Source organism: Propithecus coquereli, unplaced genomic scaffold (assembly GCF_000956105.1).
Source record: "Propithecus coquereli isolate 6110/MARCELLA unplaced genomic scaffold, Pcoq_1.0 Scaffold9, whole genome shotgun sequence".
In the NCBI taxonomy this organism is placed as follows: domain Eukaryota; kingdom Metazoa; phylum Chordata; class Mammalia; order Primates; family Indriidae; genus Propithecus; species Propithecus coquereli.
In genome coordinates, this window is record NW_012155284.1 from 3,378,928 (window position 1) to 3,397,677 (window position 18,750).

General features: G+C 37.1%; 1 protein-coding gene across 1 annotated transcript in view; it reads right to left on the reverse strand.

The window, feature by feature from the left end:
• The window catches only part of PAPD4 (PAP associated domain containing 4), a 69,931-nt gene extending 51,517 nt beyond the window's left edge, over positions 1-18,414 (reverse strand). Inside the window, exons 1-4 of the mRNA XM_012664479.1 lie at positions 17,841-18,414; positions 11,965-12,138; positions 11,646-11,735; positions 8,541-8,778 (exon numbers count right to left, since the gene is read on the reverse strand). Coding sequence (XP_012519933.1) covers positions 8,541-8,778; positions 11,646-11,735; positions 11,965-12,101 — 465 coding nt within the window. The 5' untranslated portion in view covers positions 12,102-12,138; positions 17,841-18,414. The remainder of the gene's footprint in view (positions 1-8,540; positions 8,779-11,645; positions 11,736-11,964; positions 12,139-17,840) is intronic.
• Between the last annotated feature and the right edge of the window lie 336 nt (positions 18,415-18,750).

Genomic DNA, 18,750 nt, shown 5'->3' on the forward strand with positions numbered 1-18,750 from the left:
AAGTTGTTCAAATCACTGCAATACTACCTGTTTAGGCTGCCTGCAAAGACCTATCATTTTAAAATTAACTGTAGAAGCAACTTATTTCTCACTATAAGTAAAATGTATAGCTGCTCAAAATTGTACAAAAAGATTTATCTACATATAGTTTAAAATATTTCTTCCAAATTTAAATGTTCCGTCAGTTTCTTAAAAAATTAAACATATATCTACCATATGACCCAGCAATTCCACTTGTAAGTATAAGCTCCAGAAAAATGAAAGCACATGACCATACAAAGACTTATACATAAATATTCATAGTAGCTTTGTCATAGCCAAAAATCTAAAAGAAGTCAAATGTCCATCAACAGGTGAATGAATAACCAAATTGTGGAATATCCATACAATTGAATATTTCTCATCAATGAAAAGGAAAGAACTATTGCTACACATTGCAATACAGATGAATCTCAAAATAACTACATTGAGTAAAATAAGCCATACCAAAAAAGAGTACATACTACTCTATAGTGCTAGAAATAGATCAGTATTTGACCAGGGAATGGGAGAGGATGGGGCAGGAGAGTGGGATTACCAAGTGGCATGAGGACATTTTTGGGGTGATGGATATGTTCACTACCTTCATTGTGGTTATGGTTTCATGGGTGTATATACATGTCAAATTTAACAACTTGTACACTAAAATATGTGCATTTATTGTATGTCAGTTAAACCTCAATAAAGCTGTTAATTTTAAAATAAAATAAAAAATTTAAATGTTCATTTCTCCTTAAAAAAAATTTTTTTTAACTTGTCCTCAAAGTCAAGCTCAAATTAAATCACCAGCAAAATTATCACTGTCTGAGGTCAACACAAGCCATAAGGACAAATAAAGTATGGGTTTAGATTCAGAAAAGTTTTTAAATATATCAATATATAAAGCATTCAGATGACATTTCACATGGTATAACTTTCACATGGTATTCTCAGCAGTTTCACCATCTGTCCCTGTTAGCTGGGTCCTCACATAAAAGAAAATGAGAAAACCTTTTAGCTGGGAACACCAAGAACTGATCATATACTATAATATATAAAAAATGGTAACTCTTTTGTCCAAATGTAAGTGCTATCTACAAATAACAAACACAAATCAGCAATGAGCTTTCAAAAAGAGAGATAAAATTAAATATGGTCCAGAAAGCAGGTCATTAGCTCACAAAACATTTCAACAAAAACTAGCAATTCCTCACACTCTGTGGTTGCCTTAATCTTTGTTACACATGTAACTATTGAAAGAGTTGATATTAATCTTCTGAGTAAAATAAAGCTAGATGCATAATAAAGGTTTAAATTCATTCTTGAAGCTAAATTCTCTCTTCTTTCAAATGAACCAATTCTAAAATAAAATAGAATCAGAAAAATGTCATGCCTAAAACAACCCACTCCTTGTTACCATGTTAAATTATTATGCTTTTGTGTGTGGACACAATGTGAAGTCTTCTTAATCTATAAACTAGCAGGTTAAGAAGGCAGTTTGGGTTACGGATTTTTTTTTTCCCCTGAAGTTTGACTGCTTTAAGCACATGTTATTACCTGAACTTGGCAAGGAACAACTTTTAGTAGGCATACTAAAAGGAGGATGGGAACAAAACAAAAAACGACAGCAACAACAACAAAAAGAAAACACACTTTTACTTGATCTCTTTTATGCTGAGTTCTGGTTTAGATGTTGTATGTAAATTTACATCTCTGTGGCTTTTAAATTTTTTGACAGACACATACATTAAAAAGAGAGAGCCCCTTAGAGATCTGTAAGATAATCGCCCCCAAACTGTTCTTCCAGGATGCCAAGAGGCTCCATACAATTTGCCCCTTTCCAAAATTAAATATTATACAAGAAATTTTGAATATTCCTTTGCAACCATCTTTATTCTTTTTTTACAACCTTTTTTTTTTTTTTTTTTTTGACACTTTTTCGCCCTGGCTAGAGTGCCGTGGTGTCAGCCTAGCTCACAGCAACCTCTAACTCCTGGGCTTAAGTAATCCTACTCCCTCAGCCTCCTGAGTAGCTGGGGCTACCGGCATGCGCCACCATGCCTGGCTAATTTTTTTCTATATATTTCTAGTTGTCCAGCTAATTTCTTTCAATTTTTTTAGTAGAGATGGGGTCGTGCTCTTGCTCAGGCTGGTCTCAAACTCCTGAGCTCAAACGATCCATCCACCCACCTCGGTCTCTCAAAGTGCTAGTATTACAGGCGTAAGCCACAGCACCCAGCCCATTTTTTTATTTTACAGTCAGTACCAAGAAAAATCTCTGCCTAACCTCATCAAAATTTAAAATCAACCAAATCAACTCATATAATATCTTTAACTAAACAGAATTTCCAAAGAACAGTTATAATACTATAGATGGAATTCAGGGGCTTGGATAACTGATTCCTCTACAGCCTCTTTTTGTGCAGGCAACCATATATTCACCCAAAAGCCAGAGTAAAATAGAAAATTCAGAAATATAACTCAGATTTCCAATTTAAAGAGTTCTGTTTGTTAATATAGCGATTTGAAAAACAAAGATTTTAAAACTGAGAATAAAATTTAAACTCAGAGAGTATTCATTTCCAAAATTCAATCTTTAGGTTTACAAAACATGAAGTATGAATCCTCAAAGTAGTTAAGAAAACTTCTACTAACAAAATCTTTCCCTGGAGCTGGCAGATTCAGCTCACTGATTTATTATCAGATTAACTTTCACCAGGAATACTACAATAATTTTTCTACATCCATGCTTGCTGAACGTCAATCTGCTCTCCACAGCGCAGACAAAATAATCTTTTTAACTCACCTCTTCCCTGCTTAAAAAAAACCTTAAATAGGTTACCGTTGTTCTTAGACCGAAGACCAAAATGGTGTACAAGTCCTTCCATGATCTGACCCTCCAACCACACCTTCAAACACTCTCCCTCTAACTCACCAAACTAGCCTTCTTGACCTTCTTTCAATTCTTTTGTTGTACACTTCATGTTCTTTCTGCGTTAGGACCTTAAAACATGCCATTTCCTCTCTCTAAAGCATTCTCTTTATCCTTCAGAGCTCAGCTCAAATACTGTCTCCTTTAGGAGGCTTTCCCTGAGACTCCATTCTCTTGGCACTCCGTAATTTTCCTTCATAGCACTTATGTAAATAAAACCATTATTTGCATGACTATCTTCTCTCTCACTGTAATTGCACACAAATGGTAAAGAGACCATATATGTTTAGCACAACATTGTACCTTCTATGCCTAACACTCACAAATATTTGCTGAATGCTAAATAAATAATAGATCTAATCTACTCCAGGAGTTTCAATTGTCACTTTCATTGCAAGTGTCTTCAGGATCCATTACCTCTGGCCAACCTTACTTTCTAACTCCAAACATACTGTCAGTTGTTACAAGACATTTTCCTACAATACCAATTAGCTTATACATGACTGGTAAATAAGGGAATGTTATCAATGTAACATGGAAGGTGGGTTTGTGACCGATTTGTATGTGAGCTGAAATTGTACAATTATTAATATAAACTTCGTGAAAAAGAAAAAAAGCACTCAGTATGCAGTCTTTATAAATCTAAGATAAGCATTTTCATCCAGGATTCTTGCTCAAGAAAGCATACCCCTAGTCTCAAGCAGCTCTATCCTGGTGCATTTCCTTTTGTGTCTACCTTAACAGCAGCCTCACTGACTCAGAGCTCCATTTTTAACTGCCTTGTCTCAGTGCCGACCACAAGCCAGCATCTCAAATCTATTTGGTACATTTTTAATATCCCCTGCAGCAGCACCCAGCCATGCTAAGCTGTCTGCTTGGTCTGTCCAAGTTATTTCCCAGGATATCAATTATTATTCTTGACAGTGTTCTGGTTACAAAACTGTTCAGGTTTGAGTAGTCTGTTCCAGCCCTACTTCCCATAAGTCCTATATGCTTAGTGTGCAATTCGCAAACATGAGGTTTCTCAAGAGCACAAATGTTTTATAGCAGATTTTTTCATAGTTCCCAATATGTCTTGATGATTTCCTCAATCAGCTTATATACCCAAAATCTAGGTTCCTTATCTCTGTTTGTAGCCCAGAATCAAATCACTGGAGTCATGTATGTATCTTTCTTCCTCTCTTCTCTATATTCAATTATTCCAAACATTCTATCAATTTTCCTGATGCATTATCTCACATCTTTTTCACTACCATCTGCCATAACTGAAAGCTTCAGCACCTTTCATCTGGATGAATTTAACAGCCTTCAGGGCGATCATCCATCTTCCAGGCCCACCCCATTACAAACCAAACTCCACTATACTGCAAGAACTATCTTTCTAAAAATACAAATCTGATTGTGCTATTTCTCTACTCAAAAACCTTCACCACGACTCTACTGTGCATTTCAAGGCCCCAAACCACTGCCCCACTTTTATCTCATACTGAACCCTCCAATCACTTTCACTCTACAGAGGTAAACAGAGGTAAACCACACAAACTGTTGAATGCATTGCTTGTAGACACTCAATAAATATTAGTTATTATTGTCACAGATTAACTGGTACTATAGTCGGTTCTAACAATGTCATCTCCCTACCCTTGATTTTAAGCATCTTAAGTTCCTCCTCTTTTTATTTTTAAAGACAAGGGTCAAATCTCAGTTTTGCCATTTACTAGCAAGTTATTTAGCTTTCTGAGCTTCCATCAAATTAGAATAACATGCATGACATGCCGTTGCCGAAAAGACTAAACAACATAGCATATGTAGAATGCCTAGAAGAGACATCAACAAATGTTAGCGTTCTTAAAAAGTGTCCACTTAAAGAATGAACACAGAACTAATTGCTTGTCTTCTTTCTCCTACAACTAGACAGGTACAGAGTAGCACCCAAAGAAACTAGTTCCACTACAAACTCTATTCCTCTGAGTTAAACACTTAATTCTAAAAAAAAATAAGATTTAGGAGAATCTTTTTCTATATGACTAATCAAAAAAAGTTACTGATATGGAACTGTAACAGATAATTTATGCTGATTAATGTTAATTATGTTATTAAAATAATATGGAACATTTGCCTAGTCCCAATGCAGAACTAGTAGTTATTGAGTTAGTTCTAATAGTTATAAATAAATACATGCAAAAATATAAAGAACTTTCAATATCATAATAAACACCATAAAAAACAGGCCTACCAGCATTCATGTACTAAAAACGTAGAGATAGTAAAAGGTTCTTTATATATTCACTCAAAGAATTGTCCTGATTTGATTTATACCACAGATTTCACATTATAGCATTACAAGAGTTTCTTTAAAATGAGAAAGTAAAGAAAAGAGAAAAAAATGAGGAAAGGGAAGGGAGGAAAAATGGTAAGAAAAAAATTCCAAGTTGGTCTTTTCTCATTTTACTTTGCTTTTTTTTCTCTCTCCCACTGGTTTTACCTAATTGTTTTTTCCTATTCCATGGTAACAAAAAAAAAAAAAAAATCACAGAGGAGGGGGAAAGAACAGTCTTATCAATAAATTGTGCTGGGACAACCTGACCAATTGCAAAAGAATGAAGTTGGACACCCCTACTTTACATCACATACAAAAATTAACTCAAAATGGATCAGGGTCCCAAATGTAAAAACTAAAAACTATAAAACTCTTAGAACAAAACACAGGCATTAATCTTTGTGACCCTGAATTGAATAATGGCTTCTTAGATATGCCACCAAAAGCTCAAGCAACCAAAGAAAACAGATAAATTGGACTTTATCAAAATGAAAAGTTCAGCCAGGCACAGTGGCTCATGCCTATAATCCCAGCACTCTGGGAGACCGAGGTGGGAGGATCGCTTGAGCTCAGGAGTTTGAGACCAGCCTAAGCAAGAGTGAGACCCCATCGCTACTAAAAATAGTAAAAATTAGCCAGGTGTGGTGGTGCACACCTGTAGTCCCAGCTACTCAGGAGGCTGAGGCAAGAGGATCGCTTGAACCCAAGAGTTTGAGATTGCTGTGAGCTAGGCTGACACCACACACGGCACTGTAGCCCAGGTGACAGAGTGAGATGTCTCCAAAAAAAAAAGAAACAAAAAGTTCTTGTGCTTCAAAGGACATCAATAAGAAAGTAAAAAGACAAGCCACAGGATGGGAGAATATATTTACAAATCACATATCTGATAAGGATCTAGTATTAAGAACATATAAAGAACTCTTACAAATCAACAATAAAAAGACAAATAACCCAATTAAAAAATGGACAAAGGATCTGAATAAACATTTCTCCAAAGAAGATACACAAATGTTCAACAAGCAAATGAAAAGATGCTCAAAATCGTTAGTCATTAGTGAAACACAAATCAAAATCCCGATGAGATACCATTTCATACCCATTAGAATGGCTATAATCAAAAAGAAAAAACAATAGCAAGTGTCACAAGTGTCAACAAGGATGTGGAAAAAACCGCAGCACCGATACACTGTTGATGGGAATGTAAAATGGTGCAGCCACTTTAGAAAACACTTTGGCAGTTAAAAAGTTAAACTGAGTTAGTTCCTGCATGTTCTCACTTATAAGTAGGAGCTAAACTATGGGTACTCATGGTCATACACAATGGAATAATAGACATTGGAGACTCCAAAGGGGGAGGCTGAAAGAGGGATGAGGGATGAAAAATTACCTACTGGGTACAATATACACTACTCGGGTGATGAGTACACTAAAAGCCCTGACCTGACCACTATACAATATGTCCATATAACAAAACTACACTTGTACTAACTAAACATACTGAAATTTTTTAAAAAATTAACATAAAATTTTATGACCCCATATGACCCCAGCAATTTCATTCCTAGTTACATATCCAAGAGAAATGAAAACATATGCCCATGTAAAAATTTGTGTGCAGATATTCACAGCAGCATTATTCATAAGAGCCAAGAAGTGGAAACAACCCAGAAGTCCGTCAACTGAGGAATGCATTAACAAAATGTGGTATATCACACAATGGAATGTCATTTGGCTATAAAAAAGGAATCACGTACTTATATATGCTACAACATGGACGAACCCTGAAAACATGTCAAGTGAAAGAAGCAAAATACAAAAGGCCACATATTGTATGATTCCACATATATGAAATCCCCATAATAGGAAAATCCATAGAGACAGAAAATAGATTAGTTGTTGCCAGACGCAGGAAGGGGAATATGGGAAAGCTACTGCTATCAGGTTCAAGGTTTCTTTCGGGGTTTTGTAAATGTTTTGGAATTAGATAGTGGTGATGGTTGCATAACTTTGTGAATATACTAAAAACCACTAAATTGCACACTTTAAAAGAGTGAATTTTATGGCACAACTATAACTCAAAGAACAAAAGAATCTATCAACACAACTAAGAAATGAAGCAGGTGTTGATTTTCTGGCCCAACATTTTCTGTATGCTTACTATGTTCCAGACCTATACTGCTTGCTAGGAACCCAAAGATGAGTAAAACAAAGTCACTCTATTCTCTTCAGGATCCTTCTCCTTAGCCTACAGATATATTTCTCAAGAGTGGAGCAGCTTCGAAAATGCAAAAATAGCAAGTGTAAGCCATACAAAATCTGAGAGAACACAGATATTTACATTATAAACCCCTTCAATTACCTAGAAGGTATATTTATGTTTCACTAAATATGGGGGAGGGGAGAGATAAGCTTCAAATATTAGATGTTAAATAACTTGTTCCCCAATGCTGACAATCTCATTTTTCAAAATTATTAAACAGTTTCATTTCATTCACTTGAATGTTTTTTACAAATGATATTTTTGATAAATCTTTCTTGTTCATAACATTTTGAATATATTACTTCTTCAGTGACTACTGGATTCTCTATTTTTGACATTCAAAAACCTCATGATAAACACAAATATTCCAAAAGAAAGTGCTTAACACTGCATTTCATTACCAAATGAAAACTTTTTTTTGTAATAAGAACAAGTAACAAGACAGTTCTCTAAAAAATCAAATGCTTTGGGCTCGAATCCTAAATTTTATGAATCACAAAATCTGATTTCCTGATAGCTATCCTTCTACAAAAGAACAGCTAACAAAAATCAAAGTAATATTTTGACAGAAAATTAGGTTGAATAGTACTTTAAACAGTGCAAAAAAGGCACGTTCTACTTAATCCAGGACATTAAATATCTAATTTTTTTTTTTTAAGACACAGGGTCTCACTCTATCACCCAGGCTAGAGTGCAGACTGGGCAGTGACATGATCATAGCTAACTGCAACCTGGAACTCCTGGGCTCAACTGATCCTCCTGCCTCAGTTTCCTGAATAGCTGGGCAAGCACCACCAAACCTGGCTAATTTTTAAATTTTTTGTAGATACGACATCTCACTATGTTGCCCAGGCTGGTACAGAACTCTTGGCCTCAAGCGATACTCCCACCTCAACCTCCCAAAGTGCTGGGATCACAAGCGCAAACCACAGTGCCTGGCTATTTCTGATTCTTTTAATACATTAGTTATATTAAATTCCCAGAAGGCAAAACTAAAATCTAATTATTACCTTATCTTTGGCCTCAGGAAGTGTGATTTCTCTAGGTTCTAAAAATGGTATTTCCCGAAAAGGTGGAGCACATCTGACTACATCTGGTACATAGTGTGTCTGAAACAATGGCGGCATTGAGTATCTTCGTTCACTTGATAAAGGCACTATCTGGTTAATTAGAGTTGGCTCTTGGTGGGGTGAATGGAAACGCTGTCGTTTACTGTCAAGAGGAAGGTTTTTTTCATCACTTAATCTCCTGAAAACAAGCAATATACCTTAGTGATTAAAGATACAACTTTCTGATAACAAACAGAAAACAATTAAGAATACATAAATATCATTAACAGACAATGAAAATATTATGACTCTTTCAGTAAGGCCTCATTATTAGCTCTATACAAATCTTTAAAATAATCATTTTCAGCACAATGCCTTTTAACACCTTAGAAAAAATGAGTAGTAACAATGCATACAGAAAAAAACCACACACATATATTGGGGTTAGTTTCCTGCATTTGAATTACCCCAATGTTTCATCTCAGCAGTGAAAACTTTGTAGGAAAATTTCTACTTACAGAATTACTAAGAATAAAAGATCCAAACTGTAACATAAGGAAGATAAGATTAAGTGAGCAGAGTGCTACATATAAAAAGGGCTCTCTGAATATACCTATGTTCTGGCTCATCAGTAGAAAAGACCAAATTAAGGGACACTTACTTTTTTGGGGTTGTTTATTTTGGTTTTTGTTTTGTTTTTTTCTGAGACAGGGTCTTGCTCTGTCACCTACGCTAGAGTGCAGTGGCATGATTATAGCTCACAGCAGCCTCCACCTCTTGGGCTCAAGCGATCCTCCTGCTTCAGCCTCCCAAGTAGCTGGGACTACAGGCACACATCAACATGCCTGGCTATTTTATTTTTGTTGTAGAGATGGGGGTCTCGATATGTTGCCCAAGCTGGTCTTGAACTCCTGGCCTCACACAACCCTCCCACCTCAGCCTCCCAAAGTGCTGGGACAACAGGCGTGAGCCACCATGCTGGGCCTGAGACACTTACTTTTTAAAAAGCTATAAAGACACTAGGCAACTAAGGAAATCTGAAAATGAATTCCATTTCAGAGTATAATATTATATTAACATAAAATTTCTTTGGCACAATCAATGTATTTTGGTTATCTAGGAGAATACCGTTTTTAAGAGGAATAAACTCATATGCTTTGGGGTAAAGTAAAATGATTTCAACAACTTTCTTCTGTTTGGTTCAGGTAAAAAAAAGTGTGAGGGTAAGAAGAGAAAGAGGCAGAGAGAATCAAATGTAACTAAACTTTAATGGATGAATCTAGGCAAAAGGCAAACAGGTGTTCACTGTATTATTCTTTAAGTTTTTCTCGAAATTTGAAAATTTTCAAAATAAACAGTCAAGGAAAAAATAAAGAGTAAATATTTGTTGGGAAAAAAGATACTTCACTGATACAATAAGTTGTTCATTTATACCCCAGAAAATGGTCTAATTCCTTTTAAGCCCTAAAATTCTATGGGTCATAGCCACCTGAAGGTTTTCATTATTATAAACATTGCTTTGGGACTGTGCCAATTCCTCTCTCCTTAACAGATCCATAAAATTAACTGAAACTCCTACTCATAAGTGTACACTGTTAAATGCATAAAAATATACTTAATATTTTTAAATATAAAAGTAATTTAAGCTATACATGCTGAGTATCTTCTGAGAATGCCAATTTTAATTTTTAAAGTCCTTAGAACAAGGCCCACTAAGAAGATAGTGATTAATAATTCTTAAGTGTTGTCTTTATTTTTTTGTTTGCTTGTTTTACAGCAACTTGCTCTCTGATAGTGTTTTTATTTAAACAAAAAAGTTATGAAATCTTTATATAGGTCTTTAAGTAATAGCAATATCTTGCAAACATTACCAAATGTTATTTTAACAATCATCTCTTCAGTTCTATTATAATTATTTTGTGATAAATGATTTTCTTTTAATCAAATAGGTTAAAATTAATTGGCTCCTGACTTGACTATAGAAAGCTTTATGTCACATACAAATTTTCATTATGATAATATTTGTTATCTGGGAACTTTACCTTCAGATAAATCAAAAGAAAAGTATATAGTAAAATTTACTAGAAAGAAATGTTATGAGCTGAACTGAGGCTCTTAGAAATTCAAATGTTCAAGTCCTAAGCCCCAGTACCTTAGAATGTGACTGTATTTGGAGGAAGGGCTTTTTAAAACATAATTCGGTTAAACTGAGGTCCTTAGGACAAGCCCTAATCCAATATGACTGGTATCCTTAGAAGAGGAGATTTGGATATAGAAAACACAGTGGAACAACCACACGAGGACACAGAGAGAGGGCAGCCATCTACAAACCAATGAGAAAGGCCTCAGAAGACAACAACCCTGCTGACACCTTGATCTTAGATTTCTAGATCCCAGAATTGTGAAAAAATAAATTTCTGTTGTTTAAGCCACTCAGTCTGTGGTACTTTGTTATAGCAATCCCAGCAAATGAATACAGAAGGCCATCTGATTTAGTTAAAAATCTCAATTGACACGCCTGTAATCCTAGCACTCTGGGAGGCCGAGGCGGGTGGATCGCTCAAGGTCAGGAGTTCGAGACCAGCCTGAGCAAGAGCAAGACCCCGTCTGATCTGGACAACTAAAAAAACATATATAGAAAAAATTAGCCGGGCATGGTGATGCATGCCTGTAGTCCCAGCTGCTCGGGAGGCTGAAGCAGAAGGATCGCTTGAGCCCAGGAGTTTGAGGTTGCTGTGAGCTAGGCTGACGCCACAGCACTCTAGCCCAGGGAAGAGAGTGAGATTCTGTCTCAAAAAAAAAAAAAAAAATCTTAATTGAAAAGTAGTTTTCTGAAAAAATATAGCTTCATTCCATCTAAAACTTATAATAATGGCAGGAATAAATCAACAAAAGAGCCCCTATAATTTTTAAAACACATAAAAATTTTTAAATTCTGTGACTGATCGCACAGGTCTCAGAAAACAAATTTCAGGACATAGTGCCCATTCATTTTAATACAAGGTATGTTGTTACACCGTTCCAGAAATGCAAAATTTTCTTCTCAAATAATTGAGAAGTACTTACTTCCTTCCTCGAAATAATGGAGAAGCTGAGGTCTGTATTGGACTGACATTTCCATATGTCAGCTGCTGTAATGACACAGCTCTAGACAAACTATTAAAAACAAAGAAAGGACAGTGGTAATATACTATTAATATCTATTAAATACCATTTTCCTTAAAAACAAAAACCAATCTCTGAAAAACTTAATACTTCACTGATGAAAAGAAAATAAGAAGTGATGACATTTTCTCTACCTTCAAATGCTTCATGTAAGAAGGGTTTATGTCAAATAGAAAACTAAATTTACCAGTGATATGGGCCAAAATATCACCATACTTACTCTGCATTCTGAAAGTTGAACTGCGCATCTATAAGCTGCTGGTGTGAATAAAGAGCTGGCGATAGGGTGAAGAAGTTATTATGTTGTTGATGATCTGGAGCAAAGGGTGGGCGACCCAAAATTGAGTTTGGGAACATGCTCTTGCTCACTGAAAGTGAGCATGTATTCTTCTACCTAGGATAATTTTAAAGAAAATACTAAATTATTATAGCTTAAAGATACCAAACTCTTTGATAACTCATGTATACAATTTAAAACAATTAGTTACCACGTTACAAATTTCATTTGCAAAGTTATTTTTTAAAGTTTAAATAGCTCTCTTAAGTTCCACTATAGGTAGCAAAAAAGAAAACTTACTAACGGTGAATTCTAAATCTAAACTAACCACATTATTCGAATAGCCAAATATATGCACATTCCTAATTTTCTGATGAATTTACCCTAGTATCATAAAAACAAATCTTTTAGAAATCAAGTTATTACCACGTACTCTGATAATAAAAAAGAAACCATTGAAGAGAGATTTAATGAAATCCCAGAGATTCTTACATTTATTCTCAATCTAATTTATACAAAGATATAAACCACTATATTACAACCTGATTGCTAGAATTTGGATCTTTCTGATCTAATTAAACAAGGTAAGGAATGTATGTTGCCTAACAATTTATAAAATTCTGAGATTTTCCTCAAAGTCTACATAATTTATATAAAAGATTTCTAATAAAATCAGGCTTTGTTCCACAGGAAGGGGGAAAAAACTATACAAAAGCAATCAGAACCCTTCATTGACCCAGGTAGGAGACTAGATGTTTATTCTTTGCAATGACTGATACAGAGAGGCTATAGTCTTGCAAAGGATAGGGTAAGGTAAAAAACTGAAAACAAGTATTAAGTGAAGTCCACAAAGTAAAAACAGAACCCCCAGGCCGGGCACGGTGGCTCACGCCTGTATTCCTAGCTCTCTGGGAGGCCGAGGTGGGCGGGTTGTTTGAGCTCAGGAGTTAGAGACCAGCCTGAGCAAGAGTGAGACCCCGTCTCTACCAAAAATAGAAAGAAATTAATTGGACAGCTAAAAATATATAGAAAAAATTAGCCGGGCATGGTGGCGCGTGCCTGTAGTCCCAGCTACTCGGGAGGCTGAGGCAGTAGGATCGCTTGAGCCCAGGAGTTTGAGGTTGCTGTGAGCTAGGCTGACGCCACGGCACTCTAGCCCGGGCAACAGAGCAAGACAAAAAAAAAAAAAAAAAAAATTAGAACCCCCAGCTCACTTTCTTAAAGTGAGCAATTAGAAAACTCTTTTATGTAAAAAAAAGAAAAAGAGAGATCAAACTATATAATGTGGTAACACAAACTATATAATGTGGTAACAAGAGAACTATAACTAAAAAAAAATAAAAGAGTAACTATATATTATAGTAACAAGAGAACTTATAACACAGTTTAACAGTTGAGAGCCCACAAAGGAAAAGTCAAGCTAGCCACCTGATCAGCCCACAAGGAAGTCTACTAGTTGACAGGCCCCATCCACATACTTAGAGCTTCCAATTAGACTTCTAGTACCTCTCACTTAAAATAGACATCCAGCTGGGTGTGATGTTTCACACCTGTAATCCCACATTTTGGGAGGCCAGGAGTTCAAGACCAGCTTGGGCTTGACTTGGCCCGGTGGCTCATGCCTGTAATCCTAGCACTCTGGGAGGCTGAGGCAAGAGGATCACTTGAGCTCAGGAGTTCAAGAACAGCCTTAGCAAGAGGAGACCTTTCTCTACTTAAAAAACAAAAACAAAAAACAAAAAAAAGACCAGCCTAGGCAACATAGCAAGACATCATCTCTGCAAATAATTAGCTGAGCCACAGTGGCGCACACCATAGTCCTAGCTATGTGGGAGGCTGGGGTGGGGGAATCGCCCTAGCCCAAGAGTTCCAGGCTGCAGTAAGCTATGACTGTGCCATTGCACTCCACCCTGGGCAACAGAGCAAGACTATGTCTCCAAAATATGAATTAATTAAATTAAATTAAATAGGCATCCATGGATCACTAGAAGAAAAAAAAATCTAGGAATAAACAGAAACAATGCCAGGAACAAATGAACACTTACACACACACACACACACAAAATCTCTGATTAATGAAAAGACATTGCATATATAAAGCAAGGATATGCTATTTAAAAAGAAAGGGCTCTTGGAAATTATAAAATTGAAAGCAGTACTATCCAGCAGAAAGTTAAAAGGTAACTCTGAGGAAAATTATTAGAATGAACAAAAAGGAAAAGTTAGTGAGGCAGAAAAGAGGCAGGACAACAGCAGGGAAAATAAAAGAGAATCAAACTACATGGTCCAACATCCAACATTATAACAGAAGATTCAGGAAGAACAGAGAAAAGACAGAGGACATTACCAAATAAAACAAGAAAATGTCCAGGACTAAAAGACACAATCCCCAGACGGAAAGGACCTAATGAATACTAAGCACAGTAAAAAAAAGATACATATCTAGGCATATTACATTAAAATTTCAGAATATCAGGAAAAAGTTGATAAAATATTCCAGAGGGGAAAAACATTATAAACAAAAGGCTAGAAATCAAAATAGCACCTCTCAATAGCACACGACATGGACAAATATCTTCAAAGCTCTGAGGAAAATGCTCTCAAGCTATAATTCTATAACTAGCTATATTATCAATGCAAGGTAGAATAAAAACATTTTTAGACATGTATGATACTTAAAAAGAAAACCTGAGATCTAAAAAAAGGGAGATCTACCCAGGCGTGGTGGCTCATGCCTATAATCCTAGCACTTTGGGAGACAGAGCTGGGTGGATTGCTTGAGGCTAGGAGCTGGAGACCAACCTGAGCAACACAGCAAGACCCCATCTCTAGAAAAAAATAGAAAAATTAGCCTGGCCTGTTGGCACACATCTGTAGTCCCAGCTACCAGGAGGCTAAGGCAAGAGGATGGCTTGAGCCCAGGAGTTGGAGGCTGCAGGAAGCTATGGTAATGCCACTGCACTCTAGCCTGGGCAACAGAGGGGGAGGAGAGGGGCAGAGAAGGGGAAGGAGGGAGGGTGGAAGGGATCCAATGTAGGGCAAAAACAAACTAAATCCCCCAAGATGATAGGGAGGGGAAGTTAACAACTCAAATTAGAATAGGAGGATAGAGGGCTTCAAGAAAATAGCCAAGAAAAAAAATTAACTGGTAGATTACTTGATATATTTGACCACAGAGAGAGGTTCTGCTAACAGAGCAGAAATCATTATAGAAATGCAGAAAAGCAGCTAGTTAAAAACAGATTACTTTTTACATGGGTGAATGTTGGGGGGAAAAGAAAAAAAAATAAATTTTTAAAAAAACCAAATTACTAAACCACAGAAAAAACACTCAAAATCAATCCTATCATATCCACTCACCTATAATACCTGACTTGTTCAGAGGAAATGGACAAACATCTTGAACTAAGCAGCAGCATTCCAGGGAATCCTTTATTAAAAGTACATTCAATAATCTTGGATTGCCAGATTCAAGACTAGCAATCAACACCTTGCTCTACCCTGTGCCCAGGTTCACACTTTCTTGGCTTTCTTTACTCTGCTTCCCCTACCTAACTTCCCACAAAACATAATTCCTACTTCACATGATTTATGAGAAAATGACACTGACTACAATTCATTGTAACAAATTTTGCTCGACATTTCATTTTGTTGGAATAGATACTATAAATCTAATCAATAGAAGGAATTTATATTCAGAAAAACCAGAAAAATGTTCTATTTTCAGTTTTGTTTAAATCAGTTCATAGTTAAAAGTCTAGAGACACTTTTTATTTATAGCCATAAATCATACGCTCTGCTTTTCCTCTGGAACCAAATATGGTCCTATACATATACATTCAGATTTGAAGACCCAAAATGACATAACAGCCCAGGCCTCACCTTGTTTCTATACCATTACAAGGTCAAATCCAAACTAAGTCAAAAGATGTCTTGTGGCCCAGAACTACTCTATGAAGTTAATAACCAATTTAACCCAGGCTTAAAAGTTTAGAATTATTCCATAGCCAAAAGTTTACTCTAGGGCAAATATCTAGTTTAGCCTATTTCAAATTCCCAGATAAGCATCAAAGTTTCTGGAGTCCCTCCAAAACAAAATATCTGTCAGGCTCTCTTTACAGAGGAGAATCTTGGCCCTCTAGTCAGGCTTTAACCAAGCCAGCCTTCCAGTGGGGAGAATCATTCCTACGGAATTTAATCAATGAATAGCATTCATTCGATGCTCACCAACATAGATAATCCTGAATGATCGACCATCTAGAGATGATAAAGTAAATGAAAAGCCCATGAATTTCAGTCCCTTTTCTAATACATTTTCAACATTGATTTGGATAAAAATAAAAATGACACCAAAACAATAATCTATCATAAACAATATAAGGAATCATTTTTTAAACAGAATATAGAGTTACACAGAATAAAATCCAGTAAAACTATTACTATACTAGAATTAAGGGGACCCCCACAAAATCTGAAGTCTTTGTGTTCTTTATATTCTGAATGAAAGACTTCTTCCCTAAATAGAGATGAGCTATACAAAAACTACTTCAAATTAACTGTGGTAGCAGGTGATAAATTTTATGACAGATTAATAAAATCCAGAAATTGGCAGCATCATATTTTCCTTACCTCAAAAGTTACCAGTTTCTCAATCTATACTCAACTATAAAACAGCATAATCAAAGTAAATTCTGAAGTGTTTAAAACCGTTGTATTGGTTGGTACCTTAAGGAAGAACCTTAAAGATTGCTTCCTGACTAAATGGGACCCAATGGGAAATTATACAGGTTTATTGATAAATAACCATATATGAGACAAGGTAGTAACAGAGTACTTCACAAAGTAATTCCCAGTGATACAGTATTTGGGCCTGTAATTTGGAACCTGGAATGTCTGTCCTCAACTTGACCTCACCTCCAACAAACTAGAGAATAATCAAGGTTATACAATTCCTTCATAAGGACTCCTCGGAAAGCAGAATCTACCTAGTATAAAAACCAGAACTGTACTGGTTAAACCAAGTTACTTGTCCACTTTGTCCAAATACCTTTCATCTCCTAAACCCACTTCTTTTCTCCACAATACAAATAGTCCAATTCCTAAATCCTGCTCACCCATTGTCAAAACCACCTTCAGTTTTTGAACAATGTTCCTTTTTCTTAAGAATTCCATCCAAGTGTTTAAAGAAAAAGAATTTAGTAACATAGTTCCAAATGGCCTGTTTCACATGGAACCTACGTGTTACAGGACATTTCCAGACATAATTGTGGCTATTCACACCAACAAAGTAATGTTACTATTATTGGCCATTAATCAGTACAAATTAAGAGCCTTGGGGCTGTCAAATAGTACACATTAAAAGTCTCGTGGTACTGTACCATACAATATGATGGTATTTACAAAAGTAGTATGTCATCTGCAACATAAAAACACAGATTTAGTGACCAGTTATGATCTCTTTCTTCACAAATCATACACTGCACATCGTTAACAAGTTGCTAATTTAGCTTGAGTATTACGGCTTCCCTGTTTCTTCTCTGTTCACCCTATTGGTAAATAACTATTTTAAACAAAGAGCTGAAAAAGATAAAACAAGACAAGGAATTTAGTTGTGAGACACATAAACCTCTCGTGTTCATACCTAGAGAAATGAAGATCCCACCTACAAAGGCTGAACAGGAAAAGGGAACAGAGCTATCAGACAGTCTTAACCTCTGCTTTTTCCCATAAAGTGAAAAATGGACGCAACTTCACGCCATTTAATTAAAGGTCTTAAAGATAAAAGCCTCTTTAAGTTGTGAATTAATCCAGATATTTACCTTAGTTCTTCACCACCCTTTGAAACACCATGCAGGAGTCCCAAGACAATCTTCCTCTTTCGGTCCTGAATTGAGGAAGCAGAAGGGGGGCGGGGGACGGGGGAGAAGGATGCGAGGAAGACAAAACGAGTGAGGAAAGCAAGCGATCCTAAGATTCTTCAAAAAGTACAGCAGCCTGGGGGCCGCCCGAAGTCTGGGATATCTAAGAGAAATTGCAGGAACCGCCCACGTAAAACAAAACACTACAGTTGCAGAAAGTTTCCCGCGCCCCGCCCCCGACTTGGGCCTACACTGGTGCGTCCCTCTCCTAAACCCCCTAAACTTTGCAGGTATCCTTGGGGAAGGGCTAAGCAGGGCCTACCAGCACTGCCAGCCCAGGAGCTCCAAGGCCCGAGCGGCGACAGCCAGGCGTGCTCGGTCGTAGCTTTCTCCCGAGCCAAAGGAGGTAGTGGTGACCCGCAGGATGGCCAGGCCAACCTCCCGCTCCGGCTTTCGATCTAAACCCCGGGCGCGGCTGCCAGGGGAGGAGCAACACAAGAAGAGGCAGAGACTGCAAGGGTGTGGAAGGTTGGGGGCGGTGGCAAAAAAGCGGAAGACTAAAAAGTCGCCGAGAAAGCGGCGTAGTAAGCCCTGTCAGAGACACCCGGAAGATCGACGTGACCCGGATGAGAATACCGGGAGCGAGAGGTCACACTTCCGGCAGCCACCTCGCCCCGTCCTGCGTGCGCTTTACTCAATTGCGCAGGCGCAGGATTACCCGGGTTGGCCAGAGTTGGTCTCTCAGCGGCTGTCAGGGCAAATCGGGAGGACAAGGACTGACCTAAGACGAGAGGAGCTTGCCATCAGCGGAGGGCCGGCGACGGAGGGCTGTGTCCAGGCCCCGTGCCTGAGCTCACGTGTAGCTGCTCTT